This window comes from Camelus dromedarius, chromosome 14 (assembly GCF_036321535.1).
Source record: "Camelus dromedarius isolate mCamDro1 chromosome 14, mCamDro1.pat, whole genome shotgun sequence".
Taxonomy (NCBI): domain Eukaryota; kingdom Metazoa; phylum Chordata; class Mammalia; order Artiodactyla; family Camelidae; genus Camelus; species Camelus dromedarius.
The window spans coordinates 14,510,701-14,530,251 of NC_087449.1; the positions used below are offsets into that span (position 1 = coordinate 14,510,701).

A 19,551-nucleotide genomic window follows, 5' to 3' on the forward strand; every position below is an offset into this window, starting at 1 on the left:
AAATTACTTTCGAGAATTGGCAATAAAAGGAAGAGAAATACAGTTTGAGAAGTAAGGTTTAAAAAAAGGTGGGGAAAGGGTATAGCTCAGTGGTAGAGTGTGCACTTAGCATGCACAAAGTCCTGGGTTCAATTCCCAGTACCTCCATTAAATAAATAAACCTAATTACCTGTCTCACCCCACGCCCCCAAAAAAAGCTTTCTTGAGAAAAAACCTAACTACATTCATAGAAAAAAAAAATTCAGTGGGAAAAAACACTAAGGATACAAGGAGAAGAGAAGAAATTTAATGGAGATGGAAAGAAGGTAGAAAAGTTAACCTTAAAAAGGAAAGGTAATGTCTTCCTCTGATATAGGAAGGAAAAGAAATGCGTGAAGAACAGAAGTTCCAAAATAGAATTCTGAAGGAAGAAAGGATCAAGGACTCATTAGGACAACCTCAAGTCTCTCCAAAAGTATAGGAACTAAATTTTTTGTAGAGAGTAAGGTTATTGAGGGCTTAGGAAAAGCAGAAACATTTTCAAAGACTTACTATAAGAAACCACATAGATTAGTAGAGAAGAAAAAAACTATCCAGTAAAATATTCAACTAAAGTTAGAACATATTAATTTGCAGTGGATAAAATATGCCTGTCTTAAATATATTTTGAGCAGCATCAAGAAATCCAAAGTCTAGAAGGCTATTGGATAGGTTGCCATAATTGGAATTTAGCAAGAATTCTGAAGAACTAGGCAATGAGACGTTCTTCAGAAGTGAAGCACTGCCAAAATTACTGGGGAACGAATTCCAATGGGATAATTGGGCAAGTCATAAAGACAGCCTAGGAGGTCAAAAGACTGAAGAATACAATAAAAACTGAAGGCAGAATAAGAAAGATTGAAAGACATAAGAAACTGTTAACACTGAAGAAAATTTCCTACTGCATCTAGCTTTGTTTACTGAACACACTGGATTTGTAAAACAATATAAAGCAACCTAATGTAAAAAAACAAACAAAAAAAGATTTCCAAATTTTTAGCTAACAGATGTGAATCTAGTGTTGGATCTACTGCTTCTTAGCAAATCACTTAGCTTCTGAGAACCTCAGCTGTAAAAATGTAAGTAAAAATAATACCTTTATTATTTATCTTTTATTAGAACTAACTGCGTCATGAAGAGTTGAGGCTTATATATGATAATGGATAGAGGAGCTTTGAAAACTATAAAAAAATGAAAATTTTGTGCATAATGATTCTCATTTTTAATGCTTACATTATAATAGAGATTTATTTATCATAAAGTTAATGTAGCAATAATGAACTGTTTAACTTTGGTTTCCTATCTTATTAGTAGATTTGCTGGGAAAAATTATAATCGACCAAACCAAAAACGTTTTGAGAAGTAAAAAGGATTTTCTTTGTTTAGTAATTAGGTTTTTGTTTTAAATATTTCAATTATTAATTATCATATATTTAGATCCATTTATTTTTTAGTTTGTTTAGGCCATAATAAACATGTACACTAAAAGTGTTTCCTTGAATTTGAAAAACAATTTGTATTGCTAAAAAGTTTCTTACCAAAATTTGTCTAGTAATTTGAGTTGTGATTTCTTTGGCATCCAAAACAATTGATGGTGGGAGTGATGATACCTCTGCAGCTTTTAATCCTAAAATGATAAACAATGGGGCTTCAATATTGTTATTGCTGGTATCCTTGTGTTTGTTTGAACCAGTATTAGTCTTTTCTTCACAGATTTGAATCTTCCTTCTTAGGTATTTATGAACTACTTAACAATTCTCAAAATTAAGTTTTCTTAAGTTCTGGATGACAACTGAGCAATTACTAGATTTAATTACTTGCGAAGACATGTAAGACAAATTAGAATAACAATTACCACTCAAAATATCTATGAGATAGCTGAAAACATGATAGGGAAAGGAAGAGAGAATTCAAAAATCAAATAATAGTAATAGCACTGAAATTCCAACTACAAATTCAGTTAGTATATGGGTTTTGCAAGGTAGAAGAATGTGTGGTCGGAAAAGCCTACAGCTGAGTATTCATCTATCTAGCATCAATGAGGGAGACATTTCTCAGAAGACATAAAGGTAGATGACTATTCATGCAGATTCAACTATCAACTAGTATTCTCATGTTCTCAACGTCTGATTGTATAAATACCTTATATACTTTCTCCTGTGTGCTAATAGTGTATGTATTGCTTTAGGGGGAACAGAAACAACACTAGCTTTTATTCAGAAGTTACTAATTGCTAGGCACTATGCTAGGAAGATTGTATTTGATAATTCATTTAATCTTCATAAGCCCTCATATAACCCCATTTAACAGATGAAATTGAGGCTTATAAAGATTAACCATCTGATACAAATGAAGTTATTAATTTGATTTTCCCATTTTAATAGCAAAACAAAGGTGATTTTTTTCCCTCACAAAAGTTACATTCATAGCTAAAATAATTTTTGTAACTGTATATGCAAAGGGCAATTGAAAATTCCCTGAATCTGCAATTTTACACATCATATAATGATATAGATAGAAAATATCTAATCAAGTTTCTGAATACATATTATTTGGTCATACATTCCATTTTAAGACTTAAACTTTAATTATCAAATTCCTTGAATCTGAAGAAAACGGAGGAAGGACCCTGCTACTTGAAAGAGTGTATAAGAAGTATATAATTTTCAATTCATTATATAACTTGCAAATATAAGCTAAAATCACATTTTTCTAAGACTAGAAACTATACTTTTGGGGCTTTCGTGTGTTGCAATTCTAGAAAGTCACTGTTAATATGTTTTAAAATAAGTTTAATGTACATAAATGTGAGTTTGACATAGAAAACAGTCTTAGAGCATATAACCACTCAAAAGAACGGGAGGGAAAGTTGCTTAGGTTGACAGTCAAGTAAAGAGGAGAAGATTTGTCTTACAAAAGTATGTCATGTTTCAGTGTATAGACGTAATTTCTGTATGTAATACCATAATTTTTTTCTTCTGTGAGTCCCTTAGAAAGCTTGTAGGTATACAAGATTGCTTCTTTATTTCTTGAGGTGTTCTTTACATGTTGAACTTCAAAATACATGTTTTCTACATTGGGATACAGAACATCTATATGGCATAATTCCAGGAAATGTGTAGCAAACAGTGTAAATGCCTAGAATATATAATAATGAAAGTCAGTATTTTTAAATAAACCATAAATTCTATTTTAACCATTCAAACATAAAATTTTAGTGTAACTTTCTAAGTAGCTTAACAGAAATGTAGAAATGAAACTGATAGCTCTGAAGCTAACATGGTCAATTTTCACCTTAAAATGCTTTGAAATTGTATGGTCAGTGAAGGAAACATGTTTATTATGTTTACATACACATGTATGTTACATTATGGGAAAGAGAAGAAATGCAAAAATAAAATCCTAAAAAAAAAAAAAAACTAAAAACTAAAGCTATTGAAAGGATGAAGTTTACCAGAAATAAAGCTATTAACTGAATAATCATTGCAGAAGTAATCCACAAATAAAATCATAACATTTCCCTCAACTTTAGAAGTATCTCCCTCCCATATAAGTAGTTTTGGAAAAGTGGAATCAATGGATTGTCTTAGGTATTTGAAATTACAAAGGTTTTTGCTTTGATATTTGCATTATGTCTGGGTTAGGTACGTATAGGAGAAAAAAAAAGACTTTGAAAACACTGCTTAGTACAATGATTCTCAAACTTTAGTAATCCACTGGCAAGCTTGTTAAAGCAAATTCTTGGTGCTTATCCCCCTCATGTTCTCAATCAGTAGCTGTAATGTGGAGCCCCAGGAAACTGCATTTTCCCTAAGTACTTCAGGTGATTTTGATGGAGGTGATTCCAGTGACTTATGACCAGCATAGTGGGTTCCTGCCCAGGGTTAATGAAGCAGACAGAGATTTAAATAATGTTTTAAGACATTACCAGTGAGAAACTAAATGGGTGATTAGTGGAAATTTTAAATATTAAGACATTAAAAACAAAATATTTGACTGGCAAATAGCTATCAACTATGGAAAGCGGATAGCAAGGGAAAGAATGGTTTCCCATATGACAGAAAAATAAAAAATCTTAACTACTAAACACATCAAAAGGAGGTATAAAACAAACTAAATGTTTATAAATTTTTATAAATTCTGTTGCTTTACAGCAACAGAAAAATATTCAGAGATTTACTAAACTATTTAGAATCCAGGGCCCATGTTCATAATAACAGTAATGTCTTCAAATTTTATATATTAAACCAATCTATTATAGTAACGCTAGGTTAATTAATTTAATAAATAATTATTCAGGGCCTATATATAGCAAGGATTATGCTAGGCATTAAAGGTAGTAGGCTAAAAATAATAAACTTTAAGCTCCTTAAAAGTAAGTAGCAATAATTATATTTTTACTGTCAAGCCAGCTGCTTCAGGATGGTGGGAACATAAGGCCAGTAAATTCCATGAATATGGGCCCATTGCTGCACTGCATTTGCTATGAAGTGAGTTCCTTAATCAGAAGCAATTCTGTGTGGAATACCATGATGGTGGATAAAACATTCTGTTAAGCTCATGGGTGGTAGTTTTTGTAGAAGCCATACATGCAGGGAAGGCAAATCTGTATCCAAAGAAATTATTTAGTCTAGTAAGAACAAATTGCTGCCCCTTCCATGCTGGAAAAGTGGTCCAGTGTAATCAACCTGCCAGCAGGCAGCTGGCTGACTACCTCAGGGAATGGTGCTGTATCAGAGTTCAGCGCTGGTCACTGCTGCTGGCTGACTGGGCACTCAGGGGTGGCTGCAGCATGTTGGCCATGGTGAGTAGAAATTTATGTTGCTGATTCCAGGTATAACCTATATCCATGCCACCATGGCCACTCTGTTCATGAGTCCATTGGGTGACGGTAGGGGTGGCTAGGGAAAGAGGCTGCCTTGTATCCACAGAATAGGTCATCCTATTCACTTGATTATTAAAATCCTCCTTTCCTGAGGCCACTCCTCCCAGTCAGACCATTAACCACAGCCTATGAACTGATATATAATTACACACCTGACCATTTTTCCTTACAAGCAAAATGAACAACCAGGTACACTGCTTGAAGTTCTGCCCACTCTATTTTCCTTCACCAGTGTCCTTCAGATATGTACCAGAAAGGGACTACAGTGCTACAGCTGTCCACTCGAGTACCTGAATAGTATGCAAAACCATCCATAAACCAGGCAGGCCTTCTCTTCCTCTGTCAACTGACCAGAGGGGACCCTCTGTGAGGCCACAGGTGCAAGGTGAGAAAGTAGCACAGCAGGGGTGAGGACCAGGAACATTTGGGCCATTTCTTCCTGTAACTTCCTTGTGCCTTCAGGGCCTCGTGGGCCCAGTCATGTATATACCACTGCCATTTGATGGAGCAGTGCTGCTGCGCCTGCCCAACTTTATGGTTGGTGGGTTAGATAACACCCAACTCATGACAGGCAGCTCAGACCACATGACAACTTGGTGGCCCGTGGTTAATCGTTCAGTCTCTACTGACACACAGTAGCCAGCCAAGACCTGTTTCTCAAAAGGAGAGTCATTATCTGCAGAGGACAGCAGGGCTTTGCTGCAAAGTCTCAGTGCCTTATGCTGTAACTCACTGACAAGGGCCCGACAAAGGTGCCAAGCAGCATCTCTGTCTGTCACTGACACTTCAAACACGAGTGATCTGCTTGACCATAAGGCCTAAGCAGCAGAGCAGCTTGCATGGCTGAACCTCTTTCAGAGTCTTCTCGTGCTCTGGCACCCACGTGAAACTAGCAGTATTCAGGTCACCTGATAAATGGGCTGGAGTAACAAATTCAAATGAGAAATACATTGCCTCTAAAATCCAAAGAGGTCGACTATGCATTTTGCCTCTTTTTTGGTTGTAGGAAGGGCCAGATATAACAACTTATCCTTCACCTTACAAAGGATATCTCAACATGCCCCAGACCATTGCATTCCTAGAAACTTCACTGAGGTGGAAGGCTCCCGCACTTTTGTCAAATTTGTCTCCCCATTCTGACACACAGATGTCTTGCCAGTAAGTCTAAAGTGATTGCTACTTTGTGCTCACTAGGTCCAATCAGAATCATGTTATCAATGTAATGGAACAGTGTGATATCCTGTCAGAAGGAAAGCGATCAAGATCCTTGCAAACTAAATTATGAGAGCTGGAGAGCTGACATACCCCTAAAGGTGGACAGTGAAGGTATACTGCTGACCTTGCCAGCTGAAAGCAAACTGCTTTGTTGACAGATAGGTATGGAGGAAAAAAAGCATTGGCTAGTCAATTAGCTGCACACCAGGTACCAGAGGATGTGTTATTTGCTCAAGCAATAAACCCTCATCTAGTAAAAACAGCTGCAATTTCAGTTACCACCTGGCTACGGTTACAATAATTCATTATCATTCTCCAAGGTCCATCTATCTTCTGCATAGGCCAAATAGGCAAGTCAAATGGGAATGTGGTGAGAATCACCACTCCTGCATCTTTCAAGTCCTTGATGGTGTTACTAATCTCTGCTATCTCTCTAGAAACGGGGTATTGCTTTGGGCAACTATTTTTCTTATGCAGAAACAGTTCTAATGGCTTCTATTCGGTCTTTTCTACTTTAAATAGTCCTCACTCCACAGGTCAGGGAACCAATGTGAAGATTCTGCCAGCTGCTGAGTACACATATCCCAATTACACATTCCAGAAGTGGAGAAATAACCACAAGACAGGTTGCAGACCTACTGGGCCCACTATAAAATAGATCTGAGCTAAAACTGCACTGATCATATGTCTTCCCTATGCCTACCGTGACTGGTGAACCACAGTGATGTTCTGGGTCTCTGGAATTAGAGTCAGTTCAGAGCCAGTGTCTAGTAGTCCTAAAAAAGCCTGATTATTTCCTTTTTCCCAATGCACAGTTACCCCAGTAAAAGGCTGTAGGTTCCTTTGGAGAAAGCCAGGAGAAAACTAAATAGAATAAATTTTTGGAGCATACCAGAGTCCTTCTTCAAGGGAACCTGGCTTCTCCTTCATTTAAGAGGTTCTAGATCTATAAACTGGCTCAGGTCTAGAAACTGGTTGAGAGGCCCTGACTCTCTTTTTTTATGGTTCAGGCTAGGTTTTTGTTCACTTGACCTAAAACTTTTCTGCTTATACACATCAAGTGTATAATACGATATGCTTCCCTTCTATTTCATTTCTAGGGAACACCACAATCAACTAGCCAGTGCACTCGACTGCCCCAGTCAAGACTGTTCTGATTGCTGCTTTGGCTCTTCTGCCTGTTTTGGTAACCACTCCCATCTCGCCTTTGGTGGTAGAGTACCGTCAGTTGCCTCCCGCCACCCCAAGATCCAATTACTCCCACTGTGTTTAGGCTTCCCAATTCAATGACTGCAGTTTCCACTATAAGATCTAGCCTATCAGAAAGAGTGAACACAGAGCATTTCAAGGATGTTGGAGCTCTCCTCATAAATTTATTTCTCACAGTAATGGTGAAAGGTGTGTCTTCTGGACCCTTGCAGGGTAGGTGAGTAGGTTTTAAGTGAAAAATATACAATAATATTCTAGCCTCTCTAAGCCTTTGAATCTTTTCCTCTATATTAAACCAAGGCAGGTCTAGCATTTCCAAGCTAGTCACTATGGGCTACCTTTAGTTCATGTTTTAACCAACCAACCAAACATCCTGAGTGACATTAACAAAACCTCTGCTCAGTGAGTCAATATCAGTAAATTTGGCCTTATCCTACTTCCTTCCATCATTATCCAAACATCTTTAATATCCAGTTCTACACATGCTCCTCAGGTTTCTATCTGTATAAATTAGAAAACTCAAGTAGTTCTTTTAAAGTTATTGTGCCTCCTCATGGGCCACACTTTGTACTTCACCTTTAAGGGCCTCCTGGGATCTGAGTCTAGTTATAGGTCTAGAAGCAAAGAAGGGTGGTAAGGGTGGATCCTGAGGAGAATTAGCATTGTCTTGCATGGTATCTTATCAACTGACATATTAGAATTACAGATTGTTATCTATTAACATTACTTTTGATTCATCATACACCTTTTTTAAAGTATAAAATAAGTTTTCTCATTCTATATAATAAATCATTACAGACTCATTTAAAGTGAAAAATCTCATCTTAGTGATATTTTAAGGTGCTTTAAATATAGAAAAATATTGTTATTTTTTTGCATACCACTATCTACTTTGAGTGATCATCTACAAAGATATTTTATAAATTAGCTTAATAATAGAGCAAAGATCATAGTTTGTTTTACATAGTTGATTTATAAAAGAATGCTTTCTTTAAAGGAATGAACTCTTAAGTAAAAGAGATTTTCCATAAAGTTACTTCAGATACCTAGTTTACTTCATGTTGTGACATCACAGTCAAATGTTATTACACACAGTCAAAAACTGAAATGTTTCACTAGCAAATGTTTTGCAATTTGATTAAATTAAAGCCAAGTGACTAGTTTTGATATTTCTTGTATTTCTTGATTTCCTCTTTTCTTTTTTCTATATCATGACTATCATACTAATCATTCCTGCTTCGATTAAAATAAAGTAACAAAAATATGAAAGCTATGATATGTTTTTATTACCTAAAATTGCTTAAAGAGCCATTTGTAGGTGCCTGTAAAATCCAATCATGATAAATATATAAAAAAATACATCATAAAAAGGACTCAACAGAATTAGAGGGCATTATGCTAAGTGAAGTAAGACAGAGGAAAACAAGTACTGTATGATACCACATATGTGGAATCTAAAAAATATAACTAACTAGTGAATAAAACAAAAAGCAGCAGACTCATATGCAGAGAATAAACTAGTGGTTGCCAGTGGTAAAAGGGAAGGGGCAAGGGGCAGTATAGGAGTAGGGAAAAAAAGTGTTATTATGAGATTATATGAAATGTTCTGTGTGAAAATGCTGAAAATTGTAAAGCACTACAGAATTTAACATATCTTTCATTCAATAAAAAATAGAGTATTCAAAATTAATGAACTTAAAATAAATAGACAAGAATACCTTTAAGCTCAGCAGATATTCACAAACAGCGTAACAAATGCCAATACCTTCTTCTGTATTAGTACCTCTGCCAAGTTCATCAATTAATATAAGTGATTTGTCATTAGCATTATGTAGAATATATGCTATCTGAAAATACAATTTCAATATTATTCATCGTAACCAAACAGCTGTCACTATCATAGAAAAAAAAATGAGGAAATATCCAGTCTATTAGCTCATGTGAAATATATTTTTACAGAGAAATCCTGCTGAGCAGAAACTAATGCATTGCTTTTCTCTCTAAAAATCTCATGACTAACAATTCCAATAGAATAGCTGATACGTACATAAACAGAATTATGCATATGTGTATGAGACAACAAAGTAAATAACCATTATCTAAAATATTGATGTTTCAGATACAGTGAAATAAAGCAATGAATTAAATATTTAAATAAAGCACAAAGACGGTCATTTTCTTCTCTTCTCATTGAAATGACTAATCAGTTATTGTCAAGACACTCTCTAAACTATCTCTCAAATTTATTTTAACATCTCTATAGACAGTAAAAATGAGAAGAAAAATTTAGGGAAAATCATCCCAAGTCCATTGATTTCTGATTAAACAAAAAAATGTAAATCCATTATCAAAAAAGACCAAGACTTTCACTGGCAGAAATGTTCCTTCTCTACTGAAATTAACTTCCTTTCTCAAAAAATAGAATTCCACCCTTTTTATATCATGATACAATAGTAACCTTCATAGCCATTTTACCTTTCCACAGGACTAAGCTTCTCGAGAGCTAGGACCATTTAAAAGTACACCTTAAGTACCTGGTCCATTGATGTATTCTCCCATAGATATTCAATACATACTAAATAATTATATAAATTTCATTTACTGTGGGCAAAAGATAACTTTATTCTCCATCTATCTAAAGAAAATTACACAACTGTATAGTGATCCAGAAATTCCTAGCTACAAAAGACAGCTCAAGAGCTATACTGAATCCCTTTAGCCCCTCAAGCCTACTTGACATTTGGTCAGATCAGAAATAGGGGATAATACATACTTTGTTACAGGAAATAAAAATCCTACAATAACACAGAAATGGATATTTTTAAAAAGCCTTCTAACACAGTGATCTTTTATTTTAAAACCAAGCTTAAGAGGAACAATAGATACTATGCAAAATGTTCCTGAACAGGTCATCATTTTCTGAAGTCTTTTATATATTTCACATAAAAACATGAAAGCACGTTTTTATCATTCAGTAACACAAGCATTTTCTTTAAAGCTGTATTTTTCAATAAAACATTTGCTTCCATTTCCTCATAAGAGAAATTAGGAAGCTGTCTTTGACTGCCCTCTGGCTCTTGTAGAGCAGTATACACATATCTGCTTGCTTTAGTATAAGAATACTTTCTTACATTATAATTGACCATTAGTGGGAGAATTCAATACATTTTTAACATAAGAAAAATTACATATTACTTATAACTAAGATGACTGATTTCTTGAATATGTGTAAACACATTTGTCTGTCCTTTATGACTGGATTACTGCATTCTATTGACTCTTATTTTGTAGTTGGCTTTATTCCTTTGATAGCTATGTAAATTTAAAAAGCTAAAGCTCTAATCTGTTCTTAGAAACAATAATTAGTACATATATGTAAACTAAAAAAAGTGCTATATACTGTATATATATATGTATATTTACATGCAATATAATGTGTATGTGCAGTTGAAATGTAATAATTCTACCTAATAAAACTGAAAAAGGAAAAAAAGAAAAGTTGAGTTTGGGTACCTCTTTCATTTCCTTCATAAATGTTGATGAATTTGTTTCAATATCATCATCAGTGCTGATTCTTGTAAAAATCTGTTCAGTAATTCTAAAGGAAGAATATTCTGCTGGAACATATGATCCTATAAAATATCAGATCAAGCTAAACTGAGCTGCTTTTATAAAACATAAGTACTACTAACATTTTGAATCTTCTACCAATTCATTATTTACTAGCTTATCTAAGGATTACATGGTGGAGAGATCACTGAATATGGAGTTAGAAGACATGGCCCGCGCTCCACCATTTACTGTATAATCTTGGACAACACTTAAATTCTCCCAGTTTCATCTTCCTCACATATAAAATAGAAATGCTTACCCTACCTATTGTACAAACTTATGTGGAAGTTCAAATAAGACAATATATATTCAAGTACATTAGAAAAATTTGCTATCAACTTGATAAAAATTTTAAATAATATAGTTAGACGATAAAAATATTTAAAATATGAAAATTTGAAGGAAGTGCTTATGAAGCTCAAGTTGATAAAATCATAGGAAGGTATGTCAGGAGATAGCTATTATTAGAAATATGCAGAAATAACCACAATTAGAATGCAAGTAAACATTAAATGTTTCTAAAAAGGTAAATTTTCATCCACAAGACTGTTTCTGTCTGAGCAACCATCAGGCTAACTAATTTAAAATATTTATCTTTGGAAAACAAATCAATCTGATTAACGTACCTATTATTAATATATAATGTACCTATATATTAATGTATTTATCCATACAAAATCAGATACAAAAGGCATTCTAAAATCATAAGAAGATAAAAATATACAAATAGTTGAATGGGAAAAGTATCAAGTATACAGAACTCTGTACAGACAAAATGGTGAAATTATATGAGTGAAGAAACAAAGCCAGATTATTCCAAGATTTAAAACAAAGGCAAGGGTGAAAAATAAGATCCTCCTCTGAAGAATAAGGACTAGAAAGCAGAAAAAGCAAGTCAGGATAATACTAATAAAAATAAAAGTAACAGTAATAATAAAAATAATTATAAAGATTGCATCTCAGAGAGCATATTATCTTAAATACAACTTTCTCACAGGATAGCCAGAAGGATTAAGTAGGAAAATGAATGGGAAAGTACCAAGCACAGAACACAGCATATGTGCTATATATGTTCATATTTTCCCTTTTCTCTTACCTCCACCAAAAAGGCTCTCAACATCTTATCATCATGTCTAAATTATCACAGAAGCCTACTGGTTGGTATTTTGCTGCTAGTCTGGCTTTCCTCTAACCATAACATTAGCCAGAGTGATCATTCTAAAAGTCAAATCCAATCATGCCATTCTCTTGCTTAAATTTCAATAGCTCTCTGTAGACTTCTGGATAAATTTCAGTCTCTCCATTAAGTACCTAAGGCCCTTCAAGATGTGACTCCTGCCCATCTCTCCAGCTTTACAGCCTACTACTTCTCACAGCCACTCTGTTCTGTTAGGTGAGGAACCGCTAAGCCTCTGGACTTCTTGCAATTCCCAGGGAACATCATACTGTTCTTTTGCTTCTGTGCTTTAGAGCATGCTCTTACGTCTATCTGGAAAGTCTCCTTCTTTCCCACACCCTTCCCTTAAGCATTTTATAAATATTATCTTGCTTAATCTTTACAACAATTCTAAAACATGGTACTATTATTATTTTCATTTACAGAGAGAAAAAATAAGGAGGTTAAGTAATTTGCCTAAGATCATAGAGCTAATAACTAGACAAGCTAGGTCTAGTCCCAAAGCCTGTATTCTTAACTTTCATGTCTTTCAAGTCCTTCTGTTTCCTTTACAATCAAATCAAATCAGATATTATATATACTTTAAGGTATTTTATAGGCTGAAGATGGACAGTGACAAGAGAAGTAGAGTAATAGCAATTTTCTCCAAATATTTGAAGGGCTATTCCCAAGAGATATTAGATGATTCTGAAATGCTCAGAAGATATGAATTAGGACTAATGAGTAGATGTTATAGAAAGTCAAATTTCAATTCATTATAATGAATGTTCTAATAATTATAGCTATCCAATAATTAGCCTATTTTTTTTAAAGGACAGACCTCATAACTAGTCAAAAAGAAGTTAAGATTATTATGTCACTTATGAATGTGTATGTTTACAAGGGGAGGGAAGTTGGCTACAATGTCCTTTTAAACTATAAACTCAATAAAATATTTACTCTTCATTCATTCATTCATTCATTCCTCTCTGATTTTCTTTCCCAGTATTAAGGGTAAATTTGCACTATATGACCAATATTATTATTGCTGTATTTCCTTTATAATCCATTACATTACATTAGACCAGGGTTCTTCAACCACATCTTGGGCTGGATAAAACTTTCTTGTGTGTATGTGAGGGCTGCAGGGTGAAAAGGAGAAAGTGGGTATCCTGTGCATTGTAGGATGTTTCACAGCATCCTTGGACTTTACACTCCTCTTAGTTGTGACAATCAAAAATGTCTCCAGACATTGACAAATTCCAGGGTAAGGAGAACCAAAATCCATCCCTGGTTGAGAACCACTGTATTAGGACCAATCATCTCATCTCTGATTCACATAGTCCTCAAGGAACCCAGTTTTCCGAGATAAGAGGTGAGTTGTGCCTTTATGCTAAGAAATACATAACAACGTTCGGCCTGTGACAGCCATTTATGCGTGAGTGCACACATCTGTGTAATAGATCAACTGCTGTGGCCAAGTTATTGGTCCCTTTTAGGTTAAGCAAGGGAAATGTTTCTCTGCCCAATGTTATAATTTTGGGAAAATCTTACATGGGTTATTAAAGGCAGCAGTTTATCCTATTTATTTTACTTTTTCTCACAATAAAGTTTTTGAATCTCAGACAATTTTATGATTCAGTTTAGTAACAGTTGATACAACATTAATAGCAATGATGAGAAAGTTCCTACTTCTGTTATATCCCACAAAATTTTCAGTACAATGTAATCCAAATTGGATGGAGCTTAATAAATACCAAATAATAAAAGTTATGGTCTATATACTAGACATTATCATACTTTCAGGTAAGAAAATCTACTCCAAACTGCTCTTAGGTTAATTAGGCACCTGGATTTCAAATATTGGACACAAAATATTTTAAATGGGGAGTAGAATTGTTAACTATAAAGTAAATCCATAACTTACCAATCTGGGCCATAATCTGACAAAGGGCAATCTGTTTCAAATATGTGGATTTCCCACTCATATTTGGTCCAGTTATGATTAAAAAATTACTCCCTTCTGTAATATAGGTATTGTTAGCAACAGGTTTTTCCACGGATATTTTTTCAAGAATGGGATGCCATCCCTGTTTGATTGCTAAAGTATCAGTGAACTCTGGCCGAACTAAAGAGAAAAATAGAAAGGTTTTGAAAGATTATTTATACTTAAAGATTTTGTGATGTGGAAGTACTGTATATAATTTAGTGATTTTACTAGGGTCAATTAGCAACAATATCATTATTCTATCCCAAAGTATAAAGACAACTACAAAACTGCACATTCACTTAATCCTAGCCTTCAGCATTATTTCAAATTTGGCATACTTAGCTTTTCAAAGGAGGTATGGATATAGAGTAAAACCAAATAAAATAATAATTTTATGCCCAAACTTATAGAAATTTTGTCTAAAAAGAAATCTCAGAGGATAGAGAAGACAAAAGAGATACTGCTAATTTATAGAAAGAAATAATGATCAGGTCTCTATGGATAATTTCTGAGGTGAAGGGAGGAAGAAGAGGGTGGAAGGACAAGTAAAAATTTAAATGCTACAGGCCTCTAGATGAAACACATGGGTAAACTTGAAAGCATTCATTATAAAAGTGAGGTTAATTTGAAAAAAATTTTTAACTATTTAAAAATCATTTTTAATACCAAAAATTCATTATTTATAAGTTTGGAGTTTCAAAATGGAGCAACATCAAATATCTTATTAGTTAAGAAAACTACTATTAAAATAGCTGATCCTTAAAGTAAGGTTATGACCCCCAAGGAGAGATAAAAAGTTAAAAAGTTTTGGCCTATAAAATAACCAATTGAAAAATGTAACATTTTCAAAAGAAATATAGAAATACCAACTATGAAAAAAACCTTGTAAAATACCTTTCCCATTATAAAAATAAATTAACATAATATTTTGGAAGTATTACTGCTGGTTTTAACTAGAAATTTTAATGTTATTAATGTTATTAATCCTACAATTACTCAACCTTAATTATTACATACAAATTATGCAAATTTACATACTGGAGTACAGTTATTACTGATAAGTTGGATAAGAAATTTCAAGGAGGGCTAACTTGAAGTATTCATTTAACATTAGAAAATTACTTAACATTTGTATTCAAAGCCTGTGTATAAACTTGGGATACAAAAATAAATGATAGGATTTTTGATCTTGGGATGCTCACATCTAAATAGCAAATTTTTTAAAATTTTCACTTTCATTTCTCTCATGTCTATTACTATTAGTATCCTACTGCTTCTGATGTAGCTTCAGATTTGAACTTTATACATTTGGATCATCATTATTTCTACCAAGAAGACAGCTCTACAGTCTTTCTTATTTTGAGAACCTTTTAAGTTTCTTGCAGTTTTTTTCCTTTCTGATTTGTCAGTTTCTCAGTAAATAATTTTCTTAATTTTAAAAGAAACTTTAAGGGTAATTTCATTTTCTCTGTGTTGAGTCTTAGTCTAGGGCCACAGGCACAAGACTATATTTCGGGCAAAAAAATGTAAAATATTCATAATTGTTATATAAAGTTCTTTGAATGGAATACAAATTTCAGTATGCAACGTATTTATTCCAAAGAAAATAACTTACCATAGTCAGAAAGAGTGCAGGCATGAGCAAATGACAGCAGCATATCCAGCATTGACACAGTGTCAGATAGTTTATATAAGCAATGAATATGTTCATAAATCTCACTAAGCAGTTTGCATACTATCCTGAAAGTACATGTTTGGTAAGTCAAGTAATGCTTTTTAAAAAGGGACACACAATATAATTGTAAAACAATATTAAATTCATTGCCTGAGGTAAAGTAACATTCACAGTTGAATTGTACACTATACATAAAATCTATTGTTCTATTGCCTCATTTTAGAGATGAGGAAATTGAATATCATACTCAAGGTCACCGTTACTTAGCAGCAAAGAATCCATCTTCTTGTGTGTTAACACCATGCTTCTGAAATCACTGCTTGGATTAAATATTAATAAAATAAATTTTTATTAATAGAAATATTTTATAAAGGTCAAATCAAGCCCTCACTATACTTCAACAGATCCCATCTATTAATAATTTTAGTTTTGCAATGTTAAATTCAACACAAAAGCTATTATGTAGTTTCTCTCTCACCCATTCTCTCTCACACACATACACAAACATCCTAACAACATATTTAAGCTTTTATGTGGCAGAATTATCATATTGTGACATAATATAAAAATTTTGCCTTCACATAGAGAAATACATTCCCCAAACTTACTATATCTTATAATTTCTTTGGTCCATGATCTGAAATTGTTTTGAAAGGCCATCTTTATTACCTCAGCTCATCAATTTTGACTGTCCTAGTTCTTATTTCTAGACACATTGCAACTGTTCCATGAACAGTAAAAATTCATGGCATTATTGTGCCATGAACAATTGGCATTATTGTGATGTTGCTGTATAAGTATTAAGGCATGAGAATTGAGTGTTTATACACTAAAGGAAAGGAATAAACTGAGCAAAGCCCAAGATAAGCTCATGACGTGCTTAGCTATACATCATGGTGGAATGTACCACGCGGTACTAGAGATATTTCAAGCTCGTGTCATTATGACATTTCTTAAAACTTCATTGAAAGAATGAATGAAGTATTGCTGAAATGTGGAAATTTGGTTGGGTACCAAGCTTCTTCTACAACCTAGTATAATGGGATATTTTTTTTTTCATAATTAAGATTTGCTCTGAATCTTCTGTGAGGCTCAGTGATCCCAATCAGAATGACAGACTTTAAAATTTTAACTGTTTTTTTCAGGAAATGTTCTTTGCTTGTTAACATTCATAACTTTACAATTTTCTACAACCTGTCAACTAATAAAATTTACCAGAGTACCTCAAGTTAAACCAATTTAATTCAGTATTCAAAAATTTCAAATGCTCTTACATATAAGTCATGTGATAAATTTCTCTCAAAGACTCTTGGCATCTTTCATTCATTTTAATTAAATCTGCTGATGTAAAGCTGTAAGAATTTTTCACTTTAGATATCTGTTAAGAGATTAAAAAACAAATGTCAAGACACAGATACACTCCTATGCAGTAAAACATACAGACTTTAAACAATAGAAATACAAGTATTTAGGTTAATCACTTTAGTTTTTGAGACACAGTACCACAAAGTCCCAAATAATGTTTGTGAAAGAGAAAAGGAAGATCAATACTAAAGTTAAAGATGAATTTTTTTACCTGGTCTATCTGACACAACTATTTTTACAGGTCTTAAAATAGCCATGTAGAAATGTTAAAACACTACATCTTATTACTAATAATATGCATAGCAGATAGTAATCCTCACTCCATCTCTAATCCCTGTCTTAGCCATTGCCCCATATCTGAACCTCACTCAAGCTCTCAATCCACTCTTTATTTCCTCCATGCCTTATTACTGGTAATATAGTACATATTTTAAAGACCTGAAAGTTAAATGGTTTGTTTTTGTCAAAAGGTACCCACTGGGGGCAGAGAAAATAAAGATTAGTGTGAGTCAGACTTCACCAAACTGGTATATTGTGGAGGAGTTAACATGTATATAGGAAAAAACATCACCCTGGTCCAAAGGTTTGGCAACACTGGATTTAAAAAATTAAGCAAATTTCTTTACATCAGGACTTTTAAAACTTTAATAGGCAGATGTGCATTGAGAACAACCTGAAACAGGAGAAAGCACGGTACTTTGTAAATTTTTTTGATCAAAAATTCCTTTTGGACTGTCTTTCTTCATTTTCCCTTTTTACCCATATCAAGCTCCCAGAACTGTGGGAAGCACTGTGTTTGGTATTTCTCTAAAAAATTCTTCTAAGTCATTCTTAGATTAGTAAAGCTGTTAGGTAGAGGGGTAGGAGTAAGAGAAGCAATATACAGAACATTCAGAAATTTGGCATGTAAAACTCAAGAAGTGCCTGAAAATATGTAAATGTAACTCTGTAAAATCAGAAATAATAATTTCCTAACCCCAACTCTAGAATGAACCTTAATAAACTCTGAAGGAAGTTGATCATTGGGTAGGGCTGTACAATCTGTAGTCATCTGGATGAAAAACCCTCGAGCTGAGCTAAAACTTGTCCTCAAAGGAAGACTGTATTTTTCTGCAAGCTGTGATATCATTCCTAATGACCAGAAATAAGAAAAACAAAAACAAAACAAAGAAATTTTAATGAGAAAATTACTCTTCATGTTTAAAAAAATCACATAACTTTTTCTTGTTATTTTATATATAAGTAGGAAGGTCTTGTTACTTTTTTAAAATTAAAGTATAGTTGATTTACAATATTGCATTAATCTAAAGTATATAACACAGTGATTCAGGTTTTTTTGCAGATTATATTCTAGCATAGGTTATTACAAGATATTGGGTATAATTCTCTGTGCTATACAGTAAATCCTTGTTGCTTATCTATTTTATGTATAATAATTTGTATCTACAAAATATATTTTATAAGACAAAATACTCCAAAAAGGAAACAGATGAATCATCAAATAAAATTCCTTAAAAAAAAAAACTTCCTATCAACTGTAAACTCACTACAGAGTTCTAAATTTATATTTTTAACATGATGACCATTAATGCTCTGAACATTACTTGAGAAAACTAACATCCTTAATCCTCAAAAATGGTTCCTCCAATAATATTCCTGCTTTTCTCAGTGGTACAACCATTCTCAGGCGAGAAATTTCAATTAGCACCAACGGCTACATTTCCTTTTTACGTATCTACTCAATTATTCATTTTTATCAATTCTTCCTTCAATCTTTGCATTTCTCTCTTCTCATAGACATTACTATCATCCTAAATAATGCTTTATTAACTTTTAATAGTTTAAAATATCTCCACTTTCCATTGTTCCACTTAAATTCATTCAACATATCTTCTTGATCATTTACACTTCACAGAGCAAAAACATCTCCATGCCTCTTCATTTTCCTTGGGAAAAATCTCCAAACTGGCCTTCAAAGACTAAATTCTGACCCCTAGTCTACTATTCTAAACTTATCTTACTAGTTCTGTAAGGGAATGCCCTATTCCATCCTAACAAATTTCTTCTCTCAACCCTTAAGATTTCCTCATGTGTTTGTGCTTCAGTTTCTACCACTGCCAGAGGGTGGAATTCCTTTCTTAGGCTATTCTTTGTACTAAAAACATTCCCATCCTCTATGCCTCCACACCTAGTCACTCTCTGATCCCTCTAACCTGACTATTTTCTTTATATCTCTTATATCCATGCGCAATTTACTATATATGATTGGTATAATTTATATATCAATATGGATATGTATATATATGTGTATGTGTTTGTTTCTTTATTATCTGTCTCCACTACTATTTTGCAAGCTCCATGACTGGGACATTATCCTGTACACCAGAAATTGATACATTGTAACTGACTATACTTCAACAAAAAAT

At 33.5% G+C, this 19,551-nt stretch overlaps 1 protein-coding gene across 1 annotated transcript in view; it reads right to left on the reverse strand.

Annotated features, from left to right (window-relative positions):
* MSH4 (mutS homolog 4) overlaps positions 1–19,551 on the reverse strand; it is a 53,922-nt gene that overhangs the window by 2,498 nt on the left and 31,873 nt on the right. Inside the window, exons 12-19 of the mRNA XM_010989044.3 lie at positions 18,120–18,256; positions 17,035–17,138; positions 15,701–15,825; positions 14,023–14,223; positions 10,841–10,959; positions 9,046–9,174; positions 2,982–3,156; positions 1,557–1,645 (exon numbers count right to left, since the gene is read on the reverse strand). Of these exons, the coding sequence (XP_010987346.2) occupies positions 1,557–1,645; positions 2,982–3,156; positions 9,046–9,174; positions 10,841–10,959; positions 14,023–14,223; positions 15,701–15,825; positions 17,035–17,138; positions 18,120–18,256 (1,079 nt within the window). The remainder of the gene's footprint in view (positions 1–1,556; positions 1,646–2,981; positions 3,157–9,045; positions 9,175–10,840; positions 10,960–14,022; positions 14,224–15,700; positions 15,826–17,034; positions 17,139–18,119; positions 18,257–19,551) is intronic.